This window comes from Cebus imitator, unplaced genomic scaffold, assembly GCF_001604975.1.
Source record: "Cebus imitator isolate Cc_AM_T3 unplaced genomic scaffold, Cebus_imitator-1.0 Scaffold79, whole genome shotgun sequence".
Taxonomy (NCBI): Eukaryota; Metazoa; Chordata; class Mammalia; order Primates; family Cebidae; genus Cebus; species Cebus imitator.
Genome location: NW_016107394.1, coordinates 4,569,068 through 4,592,284, shown reverse-complemented (window position 1 = coordinate 4,592,284; position 23,217 = coordinate 4,569,068). Strand labels below are relative to the sequence as shown.

Below are 23,217 nucleotides of genomic sequence, written 5' to 3'. Positions count from 1 at the left end.
GTGTCCTTTATAGGGACATGGATGAACCTGGAAACCATCATTCTCAGCAAACTGACACAAGAACAGAAAATCAAACACCACATGTTCTCACTCATAGGCAGGTGTTGAACAATGAGAACACATGGACACAGGGAGGGGAACATCACACACTGAGGTCTGTTGGGGGGAAATAGGGGAGGGACAGCGGGGGTTGGGGAGAGATAGCATGGGGAGAAATGCTAGATATAGGTGAAGGGGAAGAAGGCAGCAAATCACGCTGCCAGGTGTGTACCTATGCTGCAATCTTGCATGTTCTTCACGTGTAACCCAAAACCTAAAATGCAATTAAAAAAAAAAAAAAATCATTGCCAAGGCCAATGTCCAGGAACTTTCCCTTGTGTTCTCTTCTGTGAGTTGTACAGTTTCTTGTCCCATATTTAGGTCTTTTATTAAAAAAACAAATAAATAAGTAGGCTGAACACATTTTTTGTTGATATCTAGAGCTTATTCCTAAATAGAGCTATTAAAATACTTTAAATTCATATAGCAGTCATGAAAGGAATGTAATACAAGCTGGTAAAAAAGGTGGAGACCACTGCTTCAGAACCATTGACTCAGAACATAAACTGGTTAGATAATCTAACTGGTGTCATAACATTTCAATTTGCTTTCATGTCTACAGCAATTGATGCTTTACATGTATCCTCTGTTTCCTAGACTCTCACTTGGCACTAATAGCTATGGCTTCTACAGAGGCCAATTGGTGACTACTACTGATGGTGTCCACAAAAACAATGTATTTGGGGTAAAAGAACTATTCTCAGCTCCCATTTACGGCATCCTGAACTCACAGCAAATGATCTCTTGCATACAAGGCTAACTTTTACTTGATAAATCATATAGATAGTACCAAAGCATCTGATTGCTTTTATGATTCTTACATAATTTTAAAGAAATCTCATTTATGACACCATATTCTCTTCACTTCAAATTCTAGACCACTTTCAAATTAAATGATAGATTTAGAATTAAGCATATCTAAATATTTATGCCAAAACAATATTTTATCAATTTTCTCCTTATGTAATAAGATATTTAAAATTACTTCAATACAGGTTTAAATTATTACATGCATTTTGTAGATATGCATATAAAATGAATATAGGCATCCAAGTTTACACATCAATTGAAACAGCAGATATTTTATCAGTCATATGTTGAGCTGCCAAGCTGAAAGGCTGAATAAGAGGGGGCCACTTGCTTATGGGAAGCCAAAAGAGCTCCAAGTCATCAAGTGTGAAAAGGCAAAGATACATCTTCAATGTCCAAATTCAAGAAAATTGAGAATTCATTTGTGTTTCATATCAGTAACTTGCCAGCCTCCAACTATGACTTTTTGACAGTTTTCCATTTCTTACCCAAAAGGTAGCAAATAAAAATTCCAGCAACAGTAGGAATTACTTTCTGCTAGATATTTTAGAATTCCAATTATTCAATTTTAATAAGTAATACTTATATACAGATTACTATGGACTATTTTACAATAGCCCTGTAAGTTTGGTGCTATGGTGTCTATTTCACAGACCAGAAAACTAAGACATGGAGAACTCAAATAGCTTGCCCAAATTCACACTAGAACTCAAGCAGTCAGCTCTTAATCACACTACTGTTTCTCAGCTTAGGGTAAAATATCTACAACATCTGTATTATGACTTGTTGGACACCTGCATTTTTTGAAAAGTTTGAGATAAACAAAAAAGTTTTCTCTCAAATGTAAACAGCAAATGAGACCTTAAACCCTCATTTAAATCCAGAAAAATATAACAAAGTTTTGCAATTTTAGAGGAACAGCCATCAACGAAAGCAGATTACTAGTGAGTTTTTAAACAAATTTGGCTAGATGGGTATTTTTTAAACTTATGGAATCTTTTTTACATATTATATTTTTAAAAGTTATTTCTGACTCTGATTTTGGATTTAGGGAAAATATTGGCATATATGTGATACATTACAATATTTTCTATAAGTCTAGATAGCCATTAAAATGTTGACATAGATCTGTATTAATATGGAAAGCTTCATGTGATACGCTAAATTTTAAAAGGGCGGTAAAAGTGGCATGCATCATGTAATCGTAATTCTATTTTCTAAAAAGTCTCAAAACTTAAATTTTTAATAAACATTTAAACATGTTAATTAAGTGGCAGGATTGCTGGTGATTTTTCCTTTCTGCTTTAGAGCTTCTTGATAACCTGAATTTTTTTCCCCAATTAACAGAAATGCATAATTCTGCTTACGTTCATAAGCAGAAAAAAAAAAAAAAGCTACTCTAATTTATTAAAAGCCTCACTCTTCATATATTTTTAACAAAATATTTTACTTTATAGTAGAGGCAATAGTTGCAGCTGCTTCTGGAGAATTCCTTAATTTGGCTTTCAAGTAGTATTTAAATGATTTTATTAATATTTAAACCATAAATACAATTATATATAGGGGTCTGTTGGGGGCTTCAGGGCTAGGGGAGGGATTGCAGGGGTTGGGGAGATAGGGGAGGGATAACATTAGGGAAAATTCCTAATATAGGTGATGGGGGGATGGAGGCAGCAAACCACCATGGCATGTGTATACCTATGTAACAATCCTGCAAGATCTGCACATGTACCACATGTACCCAAGAACTTAAAGAAAACAAAGAACAAACAAACAAAAAAACTACTGATCCTGACCCTCATCAATAAGACAAGGAGAAAGAGCACATTGCAGAAATAACCTGAGTAACCTGCTATTCTAACTGAATTTGGTCATGTTTTGAATTCTCCAAGTGTGTTCTTTTCTTTGAGAGGCACATTATTTGATAAAACTGTTTCTCCTCATCTGGGTAGTTATAAATAGCAAAAGGAGACAACAACCATATCTAATGTTCTTGGATTTTGAACATCCTATAAATTAACTGTACTTTCCTCATATAGTTAAAACTTAAACATTCTACTGAGAATGTTTCCTTCTCCTTAATACCATACCTTTTTCCTGTACATCTTAAAGATGTACTAAAAGATTCTGTACTTATTTTCTGGTTCTAGAAAGAGATGTGCCAACATATGCTAAAAGTGGGCACCTCTTCAAACATCATATAACATTTCAAAAGAAAGAAGAAAAAATGATAATAGTGTAGTTTTTTTTTTTTTTTTTTTGAGACAGGGTCTTGCTGTGTTGCTAAGGCAGGAGGGCAGGGGGGAAATCACGACTCACTGCAGCCTCAATCCCCCAGGATCAAGCAATCATCTCAGCTCAGCCTACCAAGTAGCTGAAACCACAGGCATGCACCATCACGCTCAGCTAATTTTTTTTAAACATTTTTCGTAGTGATGAGGTCTCACTATATTGCCCAGGCTGGTCTTGAACTTCTGGGCTCAAGTGATTCTCCCGCCTCAGCCTCCCAACGTGCTGGGATCATAGATGTGAGCCACTGTACCCAGCCAAATCCCTAGAAATCTTAAGACATATCTAGCTGTACCATGAACCAGCCATATATACATGCTTACACAAGTCATTTCCAATAATAAAAAAAAAGCGGGGGGTGGGGGGGTTGTGGGGCCAGGCCCAGTGGCTCATGCCTGTAATCCCAGCATTTTGGGAGGCCGAGGTGGGCGGATCACTGAAGGTCAGGAGTTCCAGACTAGCGTAGCCAACATGGTGAAACCCCGTCTCTACTAAAAACACAAAAATTAGCCAGGAGTGGTGGTGTATGCCTGTAATCCTAGCTACTCGGGAGGTTGAGACAGGAGAATCACTTCAACCAGAAGGCAGAGATTGCAATGAGTCGGGATGGTGCCACTGTATTCTAGCCTGGGCGACAGAGCAAGACCCTGTCTCACAAAAAAAAAGCAGGGGAGGAGGGACTGTGAAACTAGATGATTAGAAATTCAGTAAATAACTAACTTGGTGAAGAGCCATGTGCAAGACATTACATTAAAGTGGAGTTAAAGAGACTAAAACTATATCTATCTTGAAAGATTTATAATCTAGTAAGAAAAAGCTTTTAAAAATAAACAATCTGCTTGTGTAGTATAACATACCTTAAACTTTCTAGATAAATAAAGCTACTTTAAAAATAAACAAATAAACAAAAATAAGAAAAACGCCAACTCAACATTCAGTTCGTGATATACTGCATGCACAGCCAAATGGATTTAAGTGCAATGTTCGTTTTAATAAAGTACTTTATATTAATATTTTACAGTTCAAGGTAGTAAGATAATAACAGGAATTTTTAAAGTGTAATTTCAGAAATAATTAGGTCCTAAAAGTTTCCTTACCTTTACAATATCCCTTTCACAAGTTAATGACTGCCTTACAGAGCTACTAATCACTTCAGTAACCCATTGACTATATCTAACTAGTCTGTTCTCTGGCTAAGGACTAGAAAACTGCATGCTTACCACTTGAATAATTCAGCCAACAATGGGGAGAAAATACTCCTCGGAAATGAACCAGAAGGCCAGGTTAGGTGGTATATGCCTATAGCCCCACCTACGCAGCAGGCTGAGCCAGGAAGATTGCTTGAGGCCAGGAGTTTGAGTCTGTAGTGTATACCTGTGAATAGCCACTACATTCCAGCCTGGACAACATAGCAAGATCCTGTTTATTTTTTTAAAAAAGAGAACTAGAATGGAGGAAGTAAAAAAGAAAATGGATAGGTTGGCAAACCAATCCAAAGAAAGCCTAAATGACTCATATGCTCCACAGAATAACTGAAAGCAGTTCATCTTTCCCGCTATAGAAACCACAAAAAGTAACAGTCTAGAAGCAAGGCTGTTTTTCCCCCCACCTTCAATCTTTTCCCCCACCTTCAGTCTTTCAGAGTCCAATAATTCTAAGAAGAGGAACAAGACCATCCTGGATTATGTGTTTCCCAATTCAAAATAAAGCAACTATTATTGAACCAGGAAGTCAAAGTTAAGCATCTAACAAGCAAAGCAGAAGAAACCAATAGTGTAAATAATAAGCTTAATTCAACCAATAAATATAACTTTTAGAGATAAATCAATTATTTCAAAAGACAAAGATGGCTAAGTCTTGTATCGAATGAAAACATAAAAAGACTACTACTAATTTCTTCCTAAATTTTTTTTCATTTCAACAGGCATTTACTGCACATCCTTATGTAACAATAACAAATACTACAAAAGTCTTTCCATTAAGCAATACATCAAGATGAAGGACTGAGAATGTGTTAATACTCTCCTTCCATTTAAAAACACCATAAAATGCCAGAACACTTCTTTTTAATAGAATAAATACATAATAGAATGGGAAAGAAACAACAAAAAAGCATGCCATTAGCAGTCAAGATCACAAATACCCGAAAGATAGAACTGTTTTTCAGATTTAAGTTTATAAACAAGAAATCACAGAAAACATACAAATGGTCAATTAACATAAAGTGCTACTTCTCTCTAGTAATCAAGGAAATGTAAAATAAAACAATGAGATATTTTTATATAGCAGATAGTAAAATATCAAAACAAAGAAAAACGCTTGACAAGGATTTGAGGAAAATGGACTCTCAATACTCTTGTAGACAGAATAAGTTGAAAAAGTTTTTTTAAAAGGCAATCTGTTAACATCCAGCAAAACCATGTCCTGTCTCCTTTTTTTTTTTTGAGACAGAGTCTTACTCTGTCACCCAGGCTGGAGTGCAGTGACACAATCACAGCTCACTGCAGCCATGACCTCCCAGGCTCAAGCAATCCTCCTGCCTCAGCCTCCTAAGTAGCTAGGAGTACAGGCACGTGCCACATGTCTAGCTAACTTATTTTTTGTAGAGATGAGGTCCCATTGTATTGCACAGGCTGGTCTCAAATTCCTGGGCTCAAGTGATCCTCCTGTCTCAGTCTCCCTAAGTGTTAGGATTATGAACATGAGCTACTGTGCCCAGCCTCTTACCATTTCCTACTTTCACTTCTAGGAATTTAACTGAAGGGATTACATTTGCTCCCATATGTTCATGGGTGCTCAGCGCAGCATTCCTTTAAAACTGGGGGAAACAGGCTGGGCACATTGGCTTATGCCTGTAATCCCAACACTTTAGGAGGCCAAGGAGGGAGGATCACTTGAGCTCAGAAGTTCAAGTTGCCTGGGCAACACACTGGGGATGGTGGCTTGTGCCTATAATCTCAGCTACTTGGGAGGCTGAGGTGGGAGGATCACTTGAGCCCAGGAGACAAAGGTTGCAGTGAGCTGAGATCACACCACTGCACTCCAGCCTGGGTGATAGAGTGAGACCCTATCTTAAAAAAGAGAGAAAAAAAGAGAAAAGTACCTACATTAAAAACACACACACACCCCAGCCCCAAAAAAATATGCTGTTAAGTGGAAAAAAACAAGTCACAAAATAAATCAGATTATTCCTCAAAAATCCTACCTTCTGGCCAAGCGTGGTAGCTCACACCTGTTATCCTGACACTTTGGGAGGCCGAGGCAGGAGGACTGCTTGAGCTCAGGAGTTCAAGACCAGCCTGGACAACACAGCAAGACCCCCATCTTTACAGAAATAAAAACTTTTAAAATAGCCAGGCATGGTGGCATGCTCCTATACTTCCAGCTACTCGGGAGGCTGAGGAAAGTGGATCACTTAGAGCCCAGGAGTCCAAGGCTGTGATGAGTTACGATCACACCACTGCACTCCAGTCTGGGTTAAGAGAGAGAGAATCTCTCTCTTCAAACAACCAACCAACCTAGCCTCTTAGAAGTATTTACCCTTAGACTGTAACACTCATGACCCCTCTCTGTCACTTTCCCTCATTCACAGAAAGACTTGGCACTTAAATTTTAATTTTTCTCCCAACTACTCCAGTGATCATTCCCAAAGGTCTCAATATTGGTATACTCTCTGTTCCTTCACCTCTTCCTTAAATAAATCTCTTTCTCCATCCTATTTCAGCTATCTACTCCATGATCATACCCTAAACTTTGTGATATCCATAACTAAACCATCTTAGCCTTTTACATTGAGAGAATTGCTTCCTAGCTCTCCAGCTTTATTTATTTTTGCCTGTGATCCTACTTTTACCATTTTCACCATCAAAGTTTCCAACCCATTGACCCTACAACTCTTTCACTATCATATCCCTTATGTCCTCAATTTTCCCCTTAAACAACCTAGATCCATCAACCAAAACTGTAACACCAAAACTTGTATATGCCTTCAAGTCCATCTACTGCATCTCCCCATCATACTTCTGGCAAAATTCCAACCCCGATTAAACCCAACATATTGCTTACTCTAAAAGTTTCCTAACTAGTCTTATTTCCACTGTTGTCCCAGGAGACAAGAGGCAGCTAGTTGCCAACCCAACATCCATTTTCTCGTTCCTAAGAGAACCCTGATTTTACTTAGAAAGTTAATGTTCCTAGCTAAAACACCATGCTTCCCAGCCTCCCTAGCAGCTAGAGGGTTTGTGACATCCCAGTGCCTAGCACATACTAGGGGGACAATAAATATTTCATTAACCATATACATTAAACTATCGATTCTAGGTACTTCTGGGAAGGACAGTGGGAAGAAAGGTTAAAACGGACTTTCACATTTTGCTCTGATATTTCTGCATTTTTCTTATGTTAAAAAAAGACAATTACAACACATGCAGAAAGAAAAAAAATCGAAATATATTTAGAAATACAAGCCTATTCATAGAAATATAAAATTTAGAAACTCATAGTGACCTCAGTAAGCATATTAACTCAAAAGCCTCTGGCTAGAAAGGACATTAAGAGCACCAGCTCCCTGTCCTTGGTAGGCCCCTCAATCCTGGTTCAGTACTGTTCTACAGTAGTCCCTTACCCCAGCCTGGTTTTTTCCCAAATCTCCCACAGGTAATAGAATCCAGGATTGTTAAATAAATACCTTCCAAAATAACTAGAATTAGGGGAATAGAAATTCTTGTTAACTTTTTACAGCCTTTATAAAGGTTTTTACTGTCATTTAAAGTAACAGAGTATAGTAAATGAAAAGTATATTACTAGCATATCACACATCAAATTAGTAATGAGTTGTGTAGAATTAATTTCCACTTATCTTCCTTTGCTCAATACAAACTTTTGAAGATCTACTGAGATCTGTTTTAGAAATCATCAATAAAATCCTTCATTCTCATTTAATTCCTGTTCCCACACCCTATCCCAATCGACCACTAATCTACTATCTGTTGCTACTGTTTGTCTATTCTGCCCATTTTCTCTAAATGGAAGCACGATATATGATATCTTAAATCTGGCTTCTTTCACTTAGTATCTTTTCGAGGTTCATCCATGTGGTAGCACCTATCCGTGGTTCACTCCTTTTTACTGCTGAATAGTATGCCATTGTATGGATATGTTATATTAGTGCCTTTTGATGTTATGGCTTAGACTTGTATTTTCCAGGCTGTACAGTAGATGAAGGATGATTTGGGTACTTGGGGTGTGAGAGGAATGACCAGTAGCTAACTTCTATTTAAGCCAAATGACATGAATGTTTCTCAAACCCAATCTAGTTTATACAGGATGAGATTATCCTAGCTTCACTCAACAACATTATGGCATCAGCCTCTTTTAAAACCACCGTTCCATACCTCTCCTCTAACAGGAACATAAATCACAGCTGCTCAAGGTTTCCTTCTCTCTCCAAGGGTTTATAAAAACCCCTACTCTTACTAGGCCTTCTGCTTTACCTCCTTTTTGTATCTCCCATTCCTTGTTTTCTCTAAGATTACCTTCAAACTGATAGCTTCAAAATTTCCACATTTTAAAAATGTCTAAAAAGATATATTAGAATACTGTATCTGTACATTCTGAAATTTTATCTAAAAAGAACCTGTTCTTTTTATGTGGTCCCTGAAAATAATTTCTTTTTAAACAGAAAAAAAAAGCTTTGAAAGTAATTTTAAAAGAGACAAAAACCACACAATACCAATATAAGTGAAGCATGAAGATCCAAGTCAACGTTTGACACCCTCATTTACAAGTGAATATCAAAGAATATACAGTAACTAGCCACAGTTTCCTATTATCTTTTCTCTTTAATGTGACCTTGCTAAACACTGATTTTTCATTCAGTGAAAAATACCACAATAGTGACGGCAGCAGCAGCCTGTCTGGAGCAGGCACTGTGAAGATGCTGGCTGCAGCATCAAGGGGACATCTGGGGCTGCATACTCCATGGAGCCGGCAGGAGTCAACAGGAGCCGGCAACAGGTAGAAGCCATGCCCACTTCCAAGTTGAAGGGGTGGGATCCCTGCCATGCTGGGTGCAGCTGCAGTCACCCAGCCATGGCTGCAGGCATCTCTGTGCTCTTGGGGGCCCAGGAAGCCCCCCAACCCTCATCTCCCACCCCCAGAGGCTCAAAAGTACCTGCTCCCACAGCCTGGCCTCTCCCCACTCCCAGTACCCATACCAATTTCACAGCAAAGCTGTGACTGAGCCCAGGTGCTGTCACTACCCGGACAGGTGGGAGCACGCTCGGGGTGGTATTGACATGCCAGCCCCCTGCCACCTTGGCCCCCTCTAGACTATGGGCACAGCAGAGGACAGGAGGAAGGTCACGGGAGTGCTGAGGGCAGCTTGGTGGAGGCCTGCAGGTGCCCCACAGCACAGCCTGGGCACTGTGAGTACAGTGGAGGGCAGGTTGATGGTAGCAGGAGGTAGACAGGCTCCTGGACAGAAAGGGGTGGATCCCCCATGAAGCCCCACCTTCAAGCTGGGGGCAGCCTGAAGCCGGGAGCTGGGCTGCCAGTTCTGCAGACTGGAGTGAGAGCTTACAGTGCTTTTTCTGGGCCTGCCCATGGCTGCCCAGGGACCAACCAGTATGCACTTCCTCCCCTCTGAAGCCCATAAAAGCCCTGGACTCAGCCAGACTGGCAGACACGGGACGATCTGCCTGTGCAGGGGAGCTACCCATTATGAATCTCCTCTCAGCTAAGAGCTGAGCAGATGTCTGGACCTGCCTGTGGAAAGGAGCTACCCCCTTCAGTCTCTTGAGAGCTGTACTGTCACTCAACAAATCTCCTCTTCACCCTACTCACCCTACAGACATCCACATATCTCATTCTTTCTGGACACAGGACAAAAACTTGGGACTCACTGAATGGTGGGACAGAGAGAGCGGCAACATAAACAGCTGAAACTTGCCCCTTGCTCACCATGTGGTGGGCAATGAGAAAAAGAGAAGAGCTGTAGCCCTTCAGGGAGCCCAAACCTAGGTGCTCCCGAGCCAGGGCTGTGACACCCTCTTTGGGGCACTGTGGTTCCTGGCATATCCAAGTTTCAGGCACCGCCGCATTCTACAGTGCCAGCAGTGGAAGCTGCTTGCGATATGCCTGGTCCGGCCACAGCCTCACAGGATCCGGCACCCATGCCAGCACCTGGAGCTCCCCACCCAGTCACAGCCAGCATGCCTGGCTGTGCACAGCAGCCAGAACCCATGCTCACTTGCTCACGCATCCCTCCTCTCTGTGCCTGGCTTGCCTTTGGCAAGCATGGGATCCGGGCCAGTAGCACAAGCAAAGCCTGAAAGAACAAGTGAGCAGAATGAGCCCAGCAGGCCCGAGCAAAACTTGGGCAAAGGGGTCACCAGTCACAGAGGTTTCCAGTTGGCAAAACGACATGCCAAGGATCCTGTGACAATAGCATTATTGTCTCACCTCTATTTTTTGATGATGCTTGATCCATATTAAGTGGATCACTTACATTTATAAACTATTAGATGCCCACATGTAGAATGAGTAATCAATTATAAAGCTGGGTGAGGAATGATGGTGCAGGGAGAGGGGTGGGAAAGAATGATACATATCTAGCAACGTACTTCTTATTACCAGCCTTTTTAAAGTCTTAATTCTCTAGGTGATTCCCAGACAATTAGTTTGAAAACATCATAAATGATATGGACACAGATAAAAGCTTGCCCAATGGTAAACATTTTCTATGTAGGAAATTATTTCACTATCCCCTTAATGACCTATGTTACAGTTCTTCTGGAGTATTTAATGGAGTGAGCAATAATGGATAACACCAGCTACATGTAACTAGAAGAACCTTGCAAGATAAAGAAAAATAATACAAGCAATTATTAACAAGGGCACCTGTTAAAAGTACCAAGAATACCTCTCTGGTGGCCAGTTATTGCAACTGGCATGTGACAGCCTCTGTGAACTACATCTTCATCTTTAAAAAAACAACTAAGGGAATCTTGGGTTAAGGTTTATTCTACTTCCATTATAGCTCCAAATCTAAGTAGGCTGGTATAAGGTAGTGTGAAGAAAGGCTCTGTATTATAAATTTTTTAAAACCTGGTAAATCAAGACTCCCACTAAGCATTCTTTAATGTCATTATTTCAACCTACTTTAAGAAAATGAATGACATAATACTTTACCTTTCTCAAGCTTTCATATTCCTCACAAAGTTCCCCAGTCTTGCTTAATTTGATTGGTGCTCTGAATACAAAGTCTGGAAGAAAGGGAAAAGAAAATACTTTTTAACAGGACTTTCTAGGAAGGAACCAAGATCTTGTCCTACTGCTCCCCTCATACTATAAATCACATTAAAATTTGTGGTCATCTTAATTTAAATATGCATTCACTCACTTAACAAATATTTATCAAAGGTTACAAATCAGGCACGGTTCTAAGCACTGAGGAGAAGCACTGCACAGTACAGTCCTTGTTCTCCTGCAGCTTATCATATTGTGGAAGAAAACAGACAATAAACAAGCATGTATACATGTGCTACAACTGGGGTACTAAGTGCTATGGGGGAAAAGTGTAGGATATATATATATATAGGGTTAACTAGAAGGGGCTAATAAAGTAACATGTTAAAAGACGTCAAGGAAAAGCTACATTTAAAGCTCTTGAGTTCAATGTTACTGAGTGACATTTTAAATGAGCTGAGTTTTTTATTCACAATAATGTATTTTCCTGTTCTCAACATTGCCAAAGTATTTTCCTGTATATAAAATGCATATACTCTTGTATGTATTTTCAGTATATAACCTGATTTGTTTTTGTCCTCAAAGCCTTCAGTGATTTTGGCTGGCCTATAGAATAAAGTCACAACTTTTCAACATGTTATTTAAGGTTCTTCAGAGACTGACCACAACTTTAACTTTCTAAAGCACTGTACAGATCAACCCTGTCTGTCCAGTCACAACATACATACAGCATTTTAAAACCTTTTATGCTATTTTCTCAACTGAAATTCTGTCTTCTCCCCTTTTCTATGTATTTTTAAATCTAAGATCTCCGGTTACAGGAGGCACAGTACATGTGGGTTATATACATAGATGATAAAATCAAAGCTAAGAACAGAATAAATGGTCTTAAATACTATCAGAAAGGTGGAGTAAAGCACACAATTCTGCTCCCTTAAATGTACATGACACTTCTTTATACCCTCAATGTATATTTGAGGTCTAAATATATACTAATTTTTAAGACTTACTAATAACTCTACATCCCACTGAGGCTGATAAATATTTGTTATAAAAAAGGAGTCTCCCCAGAAAGTTGCCCTTTGTCCTTTTTCAGTTGTCTCAACTATTTTATTTTTTTTTCCTGTATTTCTCTTACAGAGGAATCAATTATTTCAGAAAGACTTTTATTTAGTATACTGAGAAATGTAGGAGATATTTAGATAGAAACACTGGACACACTGGACCTTAAGCAAATATACAAAACAGTAACAGAAACCTTTACCAACCACTACAGAATTGTTAGACCTAGGTTTGGGAGGCAAACATTCCATCACCTTCACCCACTTGAATAAAAAGTCCTAGGCTGGGCTTGGTGGCTCATGCTTGTAATCCCAACACTTTGGGAAGCCAAGGCAGAAAGCTTGCTTGTATCCAAGAGTTTGAAACCAGCCTGGGCAACAGAGCAAGACCCCATCTCTATAAAAAATAAAAAATGAACCAGGTGTGGTAGCATGTGCCTTGCCTGTAGTCCCAGCTACTTGGAAGGCTGAGGTGGGAGGATCACTTGAGGCCAGGAGGTTGAGGCTGCAGTGAGCTGAGATCATGCCACTGAACTCTTGCCTGCACAACAGAACAAGACCCTGTCTCAAAAAAAAAAACAAAAAAACTCCTGATGACTATTTTAGTTCCTTAAGCACATTCAGAATTATAGGCACACCGTGTTTAAAATTAGATGTTTAAAAAAAAAAAGAAAGGGTAGAAAGCCTTAGGGAAAGTAAACACTTTACATCCATTTACTGAAAACCTATTACATGTATATTAATGTAAATATACATTTTTTTCTCAGTGAATTTTCACAAAAACTTGGTAAGGCAGGTATTATGCCCATTTTACATTAAGAAAACTAAGGGATTAAATGACTTAGCCCAAGGTTATGAAGCTAGTGCCTGGCAAAACAAGGAGAAAAAAATTTAACAGGAATAAGGAAGGAAATACACGATTAAAAAGGTAACCCCCATCTGGAGTTGAGCTCACTCTCTCCCCTTTTACAAACTCCCTTGTAGTAGCCCTCCTTGAATATATCTTCCTTATTGTCTTTTTTTTAAAACAAGAGCAACCCATCAAGAAGATATAACAATGATAAAACCTGTATGAACCTACAACACAGCAAAAATAAATAAGACTATATGGAGAAATTAACCAAAAATTAATGTTAGAAATTTTTTAGCACACTGCAATTAAAAACAGATAGATCAAGCGGGGCACGATGGCTCACACCTGCAATCCGAGCACTTTGGGACACTGAGGCAGGCAGATCCTTGAAGTCAGGAGTTGAAAACCAGCCTAGTCAACATGGTGAAACCCATCTCTACTAAAAACACAATAACAACAACAAAATAGCTGGGTGTGGGGTGGGTGCCTGTAACTTGGGAGGCTGAATCAGGAGAATCCCTTGAACCCAGGAGGTGGAAGTTGCAGTGAGCCGAGATCATGCCACTGTACTCCAGCCTGGGTGACAGAGTGAGACTCCATCTCAAAAAACAAACAAACAAAACAGCCCAGGCAGACAAAAAGGTCACAAAAATATAGAAAAACTGAACAAGAAAACTAATGTGGTCATGTGTGTATATAAACATAGTCATGTGTATGCATATATGTGTGTGTATGTTTATGTATATATAAACCCCCAATGAAGAGAATGTATATCTCTTAAGGCAAACAATTTAAAATACTGATGATACATTAGGTCATAAAGATGCTTCAAAAAATTTCAAAGAATTTGTATTACACATACTTGCTCTTTGATCCTGATTGCCGTTTTCCAGGCCTAGTTTTCTAGCTACCAAGTTGGTAATTTTGGGCTACCTAATATTCTTTTTCAATAAATTCCTTTTCTGATTAAATTCACCAGAGTAGATTCCTGTCAATTGCAGCCAACAACCCTAGTGATTCAATTTTTTACATGGTACCTTGAAATAATCAATAAACCAATCTCTAATAAAACTGATTAAGAAAGAAAAGAGAGAAGATAAAATGATATTAATAAAAAGGAAGTTCTAAATATAGATGTCACGGTGAGTTTAGTTTAAAACTCCAGAGACTATTAAAAGAATGCTATAATGAATATCTTGCATATGTATCATTTTACATGTCTACAAGTGTATCCATAGGATAAATTGCTGGAATCAGAATCCCTGGCTCAAAGGTTATGTGCTTTTTGAGAGGTTCACCAAACTGCCCTCTGTCATGAAGCCTGTATCAATTTATAGTCCTACCAGCAATGCATGACAGTGCTGTTTCCTCACACCTCCTTTTTGCCTTACACCTCCTTTTCACTTTTTTCAGAGATGAAGTCTCACAATGTTGCCCAGGAGGGAGTGCAGTGGCTATTCATCGGGACGATCATAGTGCCCTGCAGCCTCAAACTCCCAGCCTCAAGCGATCATCCTGCCTTAGCCTCCAGCGATCATCCTGCCTTAGCCTCCAAGGAAGCTGATCTTCTCACATCTTTTCCAACACCATGAGTGCTGAAACCTTTGAGCTTTGCTAATCTAATAGATGAAATTTTGCATTTATACGCATATATTTTATGAGTGAAATTGAGTAATTTTATATGGTTAAGAATAATTTTCCATTTCCTTTGATATGAAATGCATCTGCATTTCCTTACTCCTACTTGTATTAACTTTTTCTTCTTGATTTGTCAAAGCTCCCTATGTCAGAAAAATTGGCTTTATGTCACATGAATAGCAATACTTTTCCCAGTTTATCATTTGTGTTGACTTTGTTTATAGTGGTTATTTTTATGTAGTTATATTAATCAAACTTTTATGGCTTCTGTATTTTTTATTGCATTTGGAAAGACTTTCTTTCAGGCCAAGATATAATAACAAATTCCATCATATTTTTTTCCGGTAGAATGCATAATATTCTTCTCAGTTGTACTTTTTAAAAATTCTAAATCTTTACTTTTATTTGAGAAGCAACATAAGAAGCATAATCTTATCCAGGCTTATAAATAAGTATACTATCCAACACAAGAAACCAAAAATATTTTAGCAATACCCTGGTAGAAACGGTAATTTTCACTTATTATTGGAGAATTTGCTTGCTCCAAAATACTTCACTGATAATTACTACAAAATGTCTCAAGAGCTTAACATCTTCATCTTTTACATAAGTAAGCCTGATCCCCAACTTGGAAGCTTCAGAGCGCTGGGTGCGGTGGCTCAAGCCTGTAATCCCAGCACTTTGGGAGGCCGAGGCGGGTGGATCAAGAGATCGAGACCATCCTGGTCAACATGGTGAAACCCTGTCTCTACTAAAAATACAAAACATTAGCTGGGCATGGTGGCGCGTGCCTGTAGTCCCAGTTACTCAGGAGGCTGAGGCAGGAGAATTGCCTGAACCTAGGAGGCGGAGGTTGGGGTGAGCCGAGATCGCCCAATAGCAATCAAGCAAGGAAAAAAAAAGAAAAACTCCTCTCAAAAAAAAAAAAAAAAAAAAAAAAAGAAGCTTCAGAGCTTTGGATAAGTTGTCTCAACTTCCTCTTCTGTAAAATCAGAATACCTATCATCACAGGTTATTATAAGGATCAAATGAGTGTCACAAGAGTAAAAACACTCTGCAAATTATTTTAGCCAGTAGAGTGGCATGCAGCAGAATTTACTAAGTATGAAATTGTCTCTGCTATTGGTGGGATAACATTCTTAAAATTGTGGTTTGGTTCAATTTACTTGCAAGTATAATTTATAAGAAACAAAGATAATCTCCAGGTGTGGTGGCTGACGTCTATAATCCCAGAAATTTGGGAAGCTAAGGTGGGAGGATCTCTTGAGGTCAGAAGTTCAAGACCAGTCTGAACAACACAGAGACCTCATCTCTGCAAAAAATAAACAAACAAAAATTAAACAAAAAAACCCCAACAATTAGTAGGGCATGATGGTGCACACCTATAGTCCTAGCTACTCAGGAGTAGAAGGACTGCTTGAGCCCAGGAGTTTGAGCCTGCAGGGAGCGATGATTGTGCCACTGAACTCTGGCCTGGGCAACAGAGTAAGACTCCAACTCTTAAAAACAAAAAAAGAAACAAAGATAATGTTCCAGCTACTTTGATATATATATTACATAAAAAGTTAAATTCACTTTGGGATATTTATTAAGAAATCTCAAAGTTCATATAAGACCAAGGAGGAACTCAGCATGATGACTGAAATCTTACTATGCCTCTGGCTTATTTGACAGCAAAAGGTGATGGGGAGGGGGAGAGGTAGGGTACTAATTTATATTTATCAAAACTAGTACTGATATTAATCAGTTTAGTTGGATTAAGAATGAACAATGTTTAATGCTTTAAGGATCATTTTTTGCCCCAACAGGACTGTGCTACATTAAATGACACCAGGCTCAAAAGCTCAAAAATTACACAGAAAGTAAAGTACTTCTTGAATACTAAAACACATAAGCATAAAAGGCTGTGAATTGGTCCAAAGTGATATTAACTTAAACATTTAATCCTATGTCCTATTTTAGCAGTACCCTCTAAAAACACCAAGAAAGGGGGAAAAAATCCTTTGCATGTGTGTGCGTGTGTGTGTGTGTGCTTGTAAAAAGAACATAACGTTAAGTTCAGATGCCTGCTCTGTCAATTAAGTGAGAGTATTTAGAAATGTCAAAACTTGAATGATGGAGCTTTGGGAAATTGTATAAAAATACACGTTGAAGCTTCTCTTCGCCTTGGTCTCCTTGTCTACCAAATGGGAATCGAAATACGGGCCAAATTACCTCACAGGAATGCGGAAGACCACAATTAAAAGTAACAATAGTAGTAACCAATGAAGAATCCCCATAATAAATAAGTAAAAACAGCTAACGTTTAATGAGAGCACACTCTGTGCTAAATGTTGCAAGGATGCATATGCACAAGTGCACATATATATGCGCACACACACGCACGTGTGCACACACACACAGCAGAAAACAGTTGACACAGCAGGCATGTCTATCCTTAAAAAGGCCTGCTTCCAACGCTGGCCCTTGGCTGGTGCCTAGAAACTTAGGTATCAGGAGGGTTCCCACCCTCCTTAACTGATAAGAGTTGTTCACTATACCTAAACTGTAGAAACAAAATAATTTATGCCAAACATCTGCTTTCCTGAGGGAAAGTGAAATTTTGGCACGTGCTAGGTAGAGGGTGCCTATGTGATCAGCTTATATAATCCCTAAGCACTAAGTCTCTAACGAGTTTCCCTGGTTGGGAACATTTCACAGGTTGTCACAACTCCTCACTAGGGGAAGTAAGGACACCTTATGCGCCTCCGCTAAGAGATGACTTCAGAAGCTTGCAATTGGTTTTCCCCAGACTTTGTCCCACATGCCTTCTCCCTCAACCGCTTTTGCTTGGTATCTTTTCACTGTAATAAATCATAGCAGAGAATACAACTACACACTGAGTACTTTAAGTCCACCTAGCAAATCTAGGGGGACCTGTGGATGGTCTTGGAGACCTCCAAACACACACATATAACACATGTCATGAACTTAATTTTCTCTTTAGAGCATAATTTCAATCTCAGAAATGAAGGCAACACATCAGATAACTTTTAAAGCTAGTGATTCAGTAACAATACTTTTATTTCCTACTCACTGTGTTTCTCTAAATTCTGTAAATCTCCATCAAATAATAATATTACAGGTAAAATGCTATTAGGATTTCAAACTTATGAGAGTATGTATGACATCAAAATAATTTATTTGAAGTCTTGTGAAATGTGGTGTTTCAATCCACCTCGACTATTATGAGAAAGGAGCTGGAAAAAGGCCAGAAAAATGAAGATCTCCCCTTTTTAAATCCAAGTCTCATAATATATATTAAAGGTGAATGGAGAACATGTATTCATTCGACAGTATTAATTATGCTAAGACCGTATGAATCTTTTAGTTTCCTAGATTTTTAATAAAGAAAGAGCAATCACATACAACAAAACAATTGTTATCTGATGATGTGAGACTTGACTTTTCTTTCTCTTTACTTCCCTTTCCTTCCTGGGGTCACATTTCAGCTTCCTCCACCCCAAAAGAGGAAACTGTGGTTGAAATGACAGCAATGCTACCACTACCAAAAACAGAGCAACAAGATGTCAAGTCAGAACCAGAAAAGGCAACATCATCTTCCTCAGTCCAGAGGAGTTAGTCACAAATCTACCAATATCTCTACCAGCTTTTACAGGGATTTTTAAGTCTTCAGTAGCACAGAAACACCAACTCATCCTTCCTTCACCTCACAGAACAGAAATGCTGGAAACTACTTCAGGCATCGTTGAGATGCTGAATATCTTAGCATTCATAAAATCCAATGGTTGAAGTACTTCCTTAATGCCTATCCTTTAACTATTACTATGCTTAACAGGAAAAGAAACTCTCTAAGGATATAATGCCTTAAGAATGACATGCACCTGTGGCCAGTGACCTAAAATGAATCCTATGTGAATTACAGGAACAGCTACAGTTCCCTGAAGGTCCTGTCTGAAAATGATTTTCTTTCGGGTGGGGTGACTACTTGTTAATAAAGGCGAACAAACAAAACAAACTACAAGGTAGACATGTTGCTAATTGCATCAAACCATCAGGAATGAAGTGTCATTGTCAAAGCATCCACACTCAATGCAAAATTGAAAAAGAAGCTCACTCAACTGTGATGGGAAGATGCCATCCCTAAAACTCAAATCTGAAGAAAAGCATCCCTTGGTACCTGAGTATGCTTGAGTTTTTACCCCTGTAGATTGGGTTTCTATGAGTGCAGCAGAATGAAAAAGAATTTTAGACCTACTGAGTCCCAAGACCTTTGAATAATCCCACTTACTAGCTATTTATCTTTGAACAAAAATTAAAAAAAAAAAAAAAACCTCTTTGCACATGAATTTCCTCATGTGTAACTTGTTAATAATACAACCATATACCAGAACTGTAGACAAGATTAAATTATGAATTCAAAAGCTTGTAAGCTATTGTTTGGCAAATTATTTAGCACAATAAAATATATAGATATAATATAGTTATATTAATATCTGTTACATCTGCTATAAAATGGTTAACTGAGAACTTAATGTATTTTCTTTAAAGATACAGAGATAATTTTCTATAATCACAAGAGTTGATTCTATACCACTTATATTTCAACATGACATAAGAGGCCATCTATATCAGTGGTCCCCAGCCTTTTTGGCACAAGGGACCAGTTTCCTGGGAGACAATTTTTCTACTGACTGGTGCAGGGGTTGCGGGGGGAGCAGACAGTTTCAAGATGAAACTGTTCACCTCAGATCATCAGGTATTAAGCTTGTCATAGGACAGCGCAGCCTACCTAGATCCCTCACACACACAGCTCACAATAGGGTTCCTGATTCTATGAGAATCTAATGCCACCGCTCACCTGCTGTGTGGCCATGTTCCTAATAGGCCACAGACCAGTACCAGTCCAGGGTTGAGGACCCCTGATCTATATGAGATGGATCTATCTACCTCTTCAAACCACTTCATTCCCTGCCTATTTTACATTCCATCAACAGCTATGCGTCTTGCCCCGAACAGCTATGGTTCTTGCCTCTATGCCTCTGCCTGAAATGCCCTCACTTTCCACTCTTACTCTCCATAGCCACTTCATAGGAAGCTAAAAAAACTTCATCTTTAAAACTCAGTTTAGGCCAGCCGTGGTGACTCAGGCCTATAATCCCAGCACTTTGGGAGGCCAAGGCGGGAGGATCACGAGGTCAGGAGATTGAAACCATCCTGTCCAACATGGTGAAACCCCGTCTCTACTAAAAAATACAAAAATTAGCTGGGTATGGTGGCACACGCCTATAGTCCCAGTACTCAGGAAGCTGAGGCAGGAGAATTGCTTGAACCTAGGAGGTGGAGGTTACAGTGAGCCGAGATCACGCCACTGCACTCCAGCCTGACACCTGGTGACAAAGCGAGATTCTGTCTAAAAAAAAAAAACTCAGTTTAAATTTCTACAAAGCATAAGATAATAAAATAAAGCCAAAAGATGAGCTTGGAAGAAGTATTTGCCACACACATAATAAAAGACTAATTTCCATCTCTATCACCACCAGCAGCATCATTACAGTGGCTGGCAGTTATGCAGCATGCAAGGCCCATTTTTAAGTCCTGAATATTAACTAACTCAACTTCATAATTGACTCTGTAGGAAGGTGCTATGATTAGCCCCATTTTACAGATGAGGAAACTAAGGTACAAAGAGTTTAACTTGACTTGCTAAGGCGACCACTGCTATAAGTGAAAGAGCTATGATTTAATACAAGCAATCTAGATCCAGGATCTGTCTGCGCACTTACCCACTATGCCTTATATATGTATGAGCCTAATAACTTCATACAAGAATGGATAAATGACATGCATAGGCAGTTTATAGTATAAAAAAATTAAAACTAGGCCAGGAGCAGTGGCTCACCCCTGTAATCCCAGCACTCTGGGAGGCTGAGGTAGGCAGATCACAAGGTCAGGAGTTCCAGACCAGCCTGGCCGATACGGTGAAACCCCATCTCTACTAAAAATACAAAAAAATAAACTAGCCGGGCGTGGTGGCACATGCCTATAGTCCCAGCTACTCAGGAGGCTGAGGCAGGAGAATTGCTTGAATCCAGGAGGCGGAGGCTGCACTGAGCCGAGATTGCTCCACTGCACTCCAGCCTGGGCAATAGAGGGAGACTCTGTCTCAAAAAAATAAATAAAAATAAAAAATAAAAACAAAACACTTTTGTATCAAGTTGGCAAAAAACAAAAAGTTCCATAAGGCAAGAGTTAGCAAGGCTATGCTAACATATATATCTTTAAGATATATATGTGTATAAATATATACATATAAGAATATTCACTGCTGATTACTCACCATAGTAAAGACTGGGAACAACCTAAATGTCCTTCAAATAAAGACTGATTAAATAACTAGATGATGGAGACACACATGAATCTATTTCTATACTGCCTGGTTTTATTCATGTTCTGGTCTCTGGGTTTATCTGTAATTTTTGTTAGAATGTCATTCATTGTATATGAAAAACTGTAAAGGCCCTGGGTGATGTTATACTCCTACAGAGGAGTCACTGTGTTCTCTGACAGGCAGTTAGAATGAGGGGGCAGCAGATCACTTCACAATCCAAACATGACATGAGCTGACTCAAAGCCGGCTGCCAGCATAAAGCCTGTACAGCTCATTCTCCCCTAGTTTGTAGCCCTCCAAGGATCCAACGGAGAGCCCAGTGTTTTCCAAGTCTATCTTCCTTGAGAGACCATGAACTTTTTCTCCTTAACACTGAAGAACTGTTAAGAGTCTGCCTTGCTTTTCAGTAGCTTTCTGCGAGGCTTCTTAGTCTTTTACCTCGCACAATTAAGAATCTGCAAACACCTTGGGACCTAGGTAGGAGGGAGGTAGGTGGAGGGGGGAGGTAGGTGGAGGGGGGAGGTAGGTGGAGGGGGGAGGTAGGTGGAGGGGGCAGGAGGCTACATATCTCTCTCTTTGGGATCTTGGACTCTCAGGTTCTGGTTGCCTTGGCAACTCAACTACAATTTTTGTATCCTCAGTCTCATGAAGAAAGCACCGCTGACGTTTTTGCCTCTTAATAGCTGCAGTCTCATTTTGCCAAGAATCCACAAACAACTGAAATCCTGGCTGCCTTGGCAACATACAATGACTTCATATAGATTTTTTTAAATCAGGCTTTTCTAGTTATTCTCAGCAGGAGTTTTTGTCTGCTACAATCTGCTTCATCATAGCCAGAGGCAAAATCTACATACTTCATAAGCAGTGAAGAAGATAAGATTTTCATGATGAAACTACAAGCCAAAAATTACCATTTTTTAAAGTATGAGATGATGCACATCATAAGGCAAGTGTGCATATATAAGTAAATCTGAGGAAAAGAAAAAGGATCAATGAGGCTGAATTCTTACAGGCAAGGCTTCCTGGAGGAGGAAGTCTTGGGATACCTTATTATGTTAGGCATTAAGAACAAGTACTAGCAAGGAAAAAGCCACTCTGGCAAAGCAAACTTTATGAGCAAAGGCAGAAATGACTATGTTGTGCCAGATGGACTGGGTTAGGGTGGGTGAGTAGTAACGCTGGATAGATGAGATGGAAGCACTTGGTCAGAGGGCCTAAATGCCTAGTACTGAAGCCTGAAGATAATTCTAGAGACAAAATAATTACTTGTAAATTCCTAAATTGAAGGGTATGAAACTCTTCTCTAAGCTTAATCCAAAAGTGGTAACGATGGAATGGGGTTGAGGGCAAGACAATCAGTTGTTGACTTAATGGAATAACAAAGACATAAGGTAACAAGAATGAAAGAAGAAGAATGAGGAAACAGGTCTAATGAAAAACTGTGGAAAGAGAATGAAGTTGTTGTTAAAAGAACTAAAATGTTTGGCTATTCTTTGGGAATAGTATGGAAAATTTTAACATACTAAATGAGGATAGTTAGGACAGAAATGAAAACACTAATGAAGAGATCTTACTTGAGTCTTATCCATACTGAAGTTCTGATGAAAAAGGACAGTGAAGTACAGATGTCTTTCAGGAAGTTGAATTTAGCACTGGAACTAAGGCAACGGGTTTAGATATATATATGTTGGGGGTTTCACTTAGAAAAGTTACCAAATAGGGCCGGGCGCGGTGGCTCACGCCTGTAATCCCAGCACTTTGGGAGGCCGAGGCGGGTGGATCACGAGGTCAAGAGATCGAGACCATCCTGGTCAACATGGTGAAACCCC

General features: G+C 39.3%; 1 protein-coding gene across 1 annotated transcript in view; it reads right to left on the bottom strand.

The window, feature by feature from the left end:
* RNF169 (ring finger protein 169) overlaps nucleotides 1–23,217 on the bottom strand; it is a 98,969-nt gene that overhangs the window by 53,876 nt on the left and 21,876 nt on the right. The window contains exon 2 of the mRNA XM_017532995.2: nucleotides 11,389–11,462. Coding sequence (XP_017388484.1) covers nucleotides 11,389–11,462 — 74 coding nt within the window. The remainder of the gene's footprint in view (nucleotides 1–11,388; nucleotides 11,463–23,217) is intronic.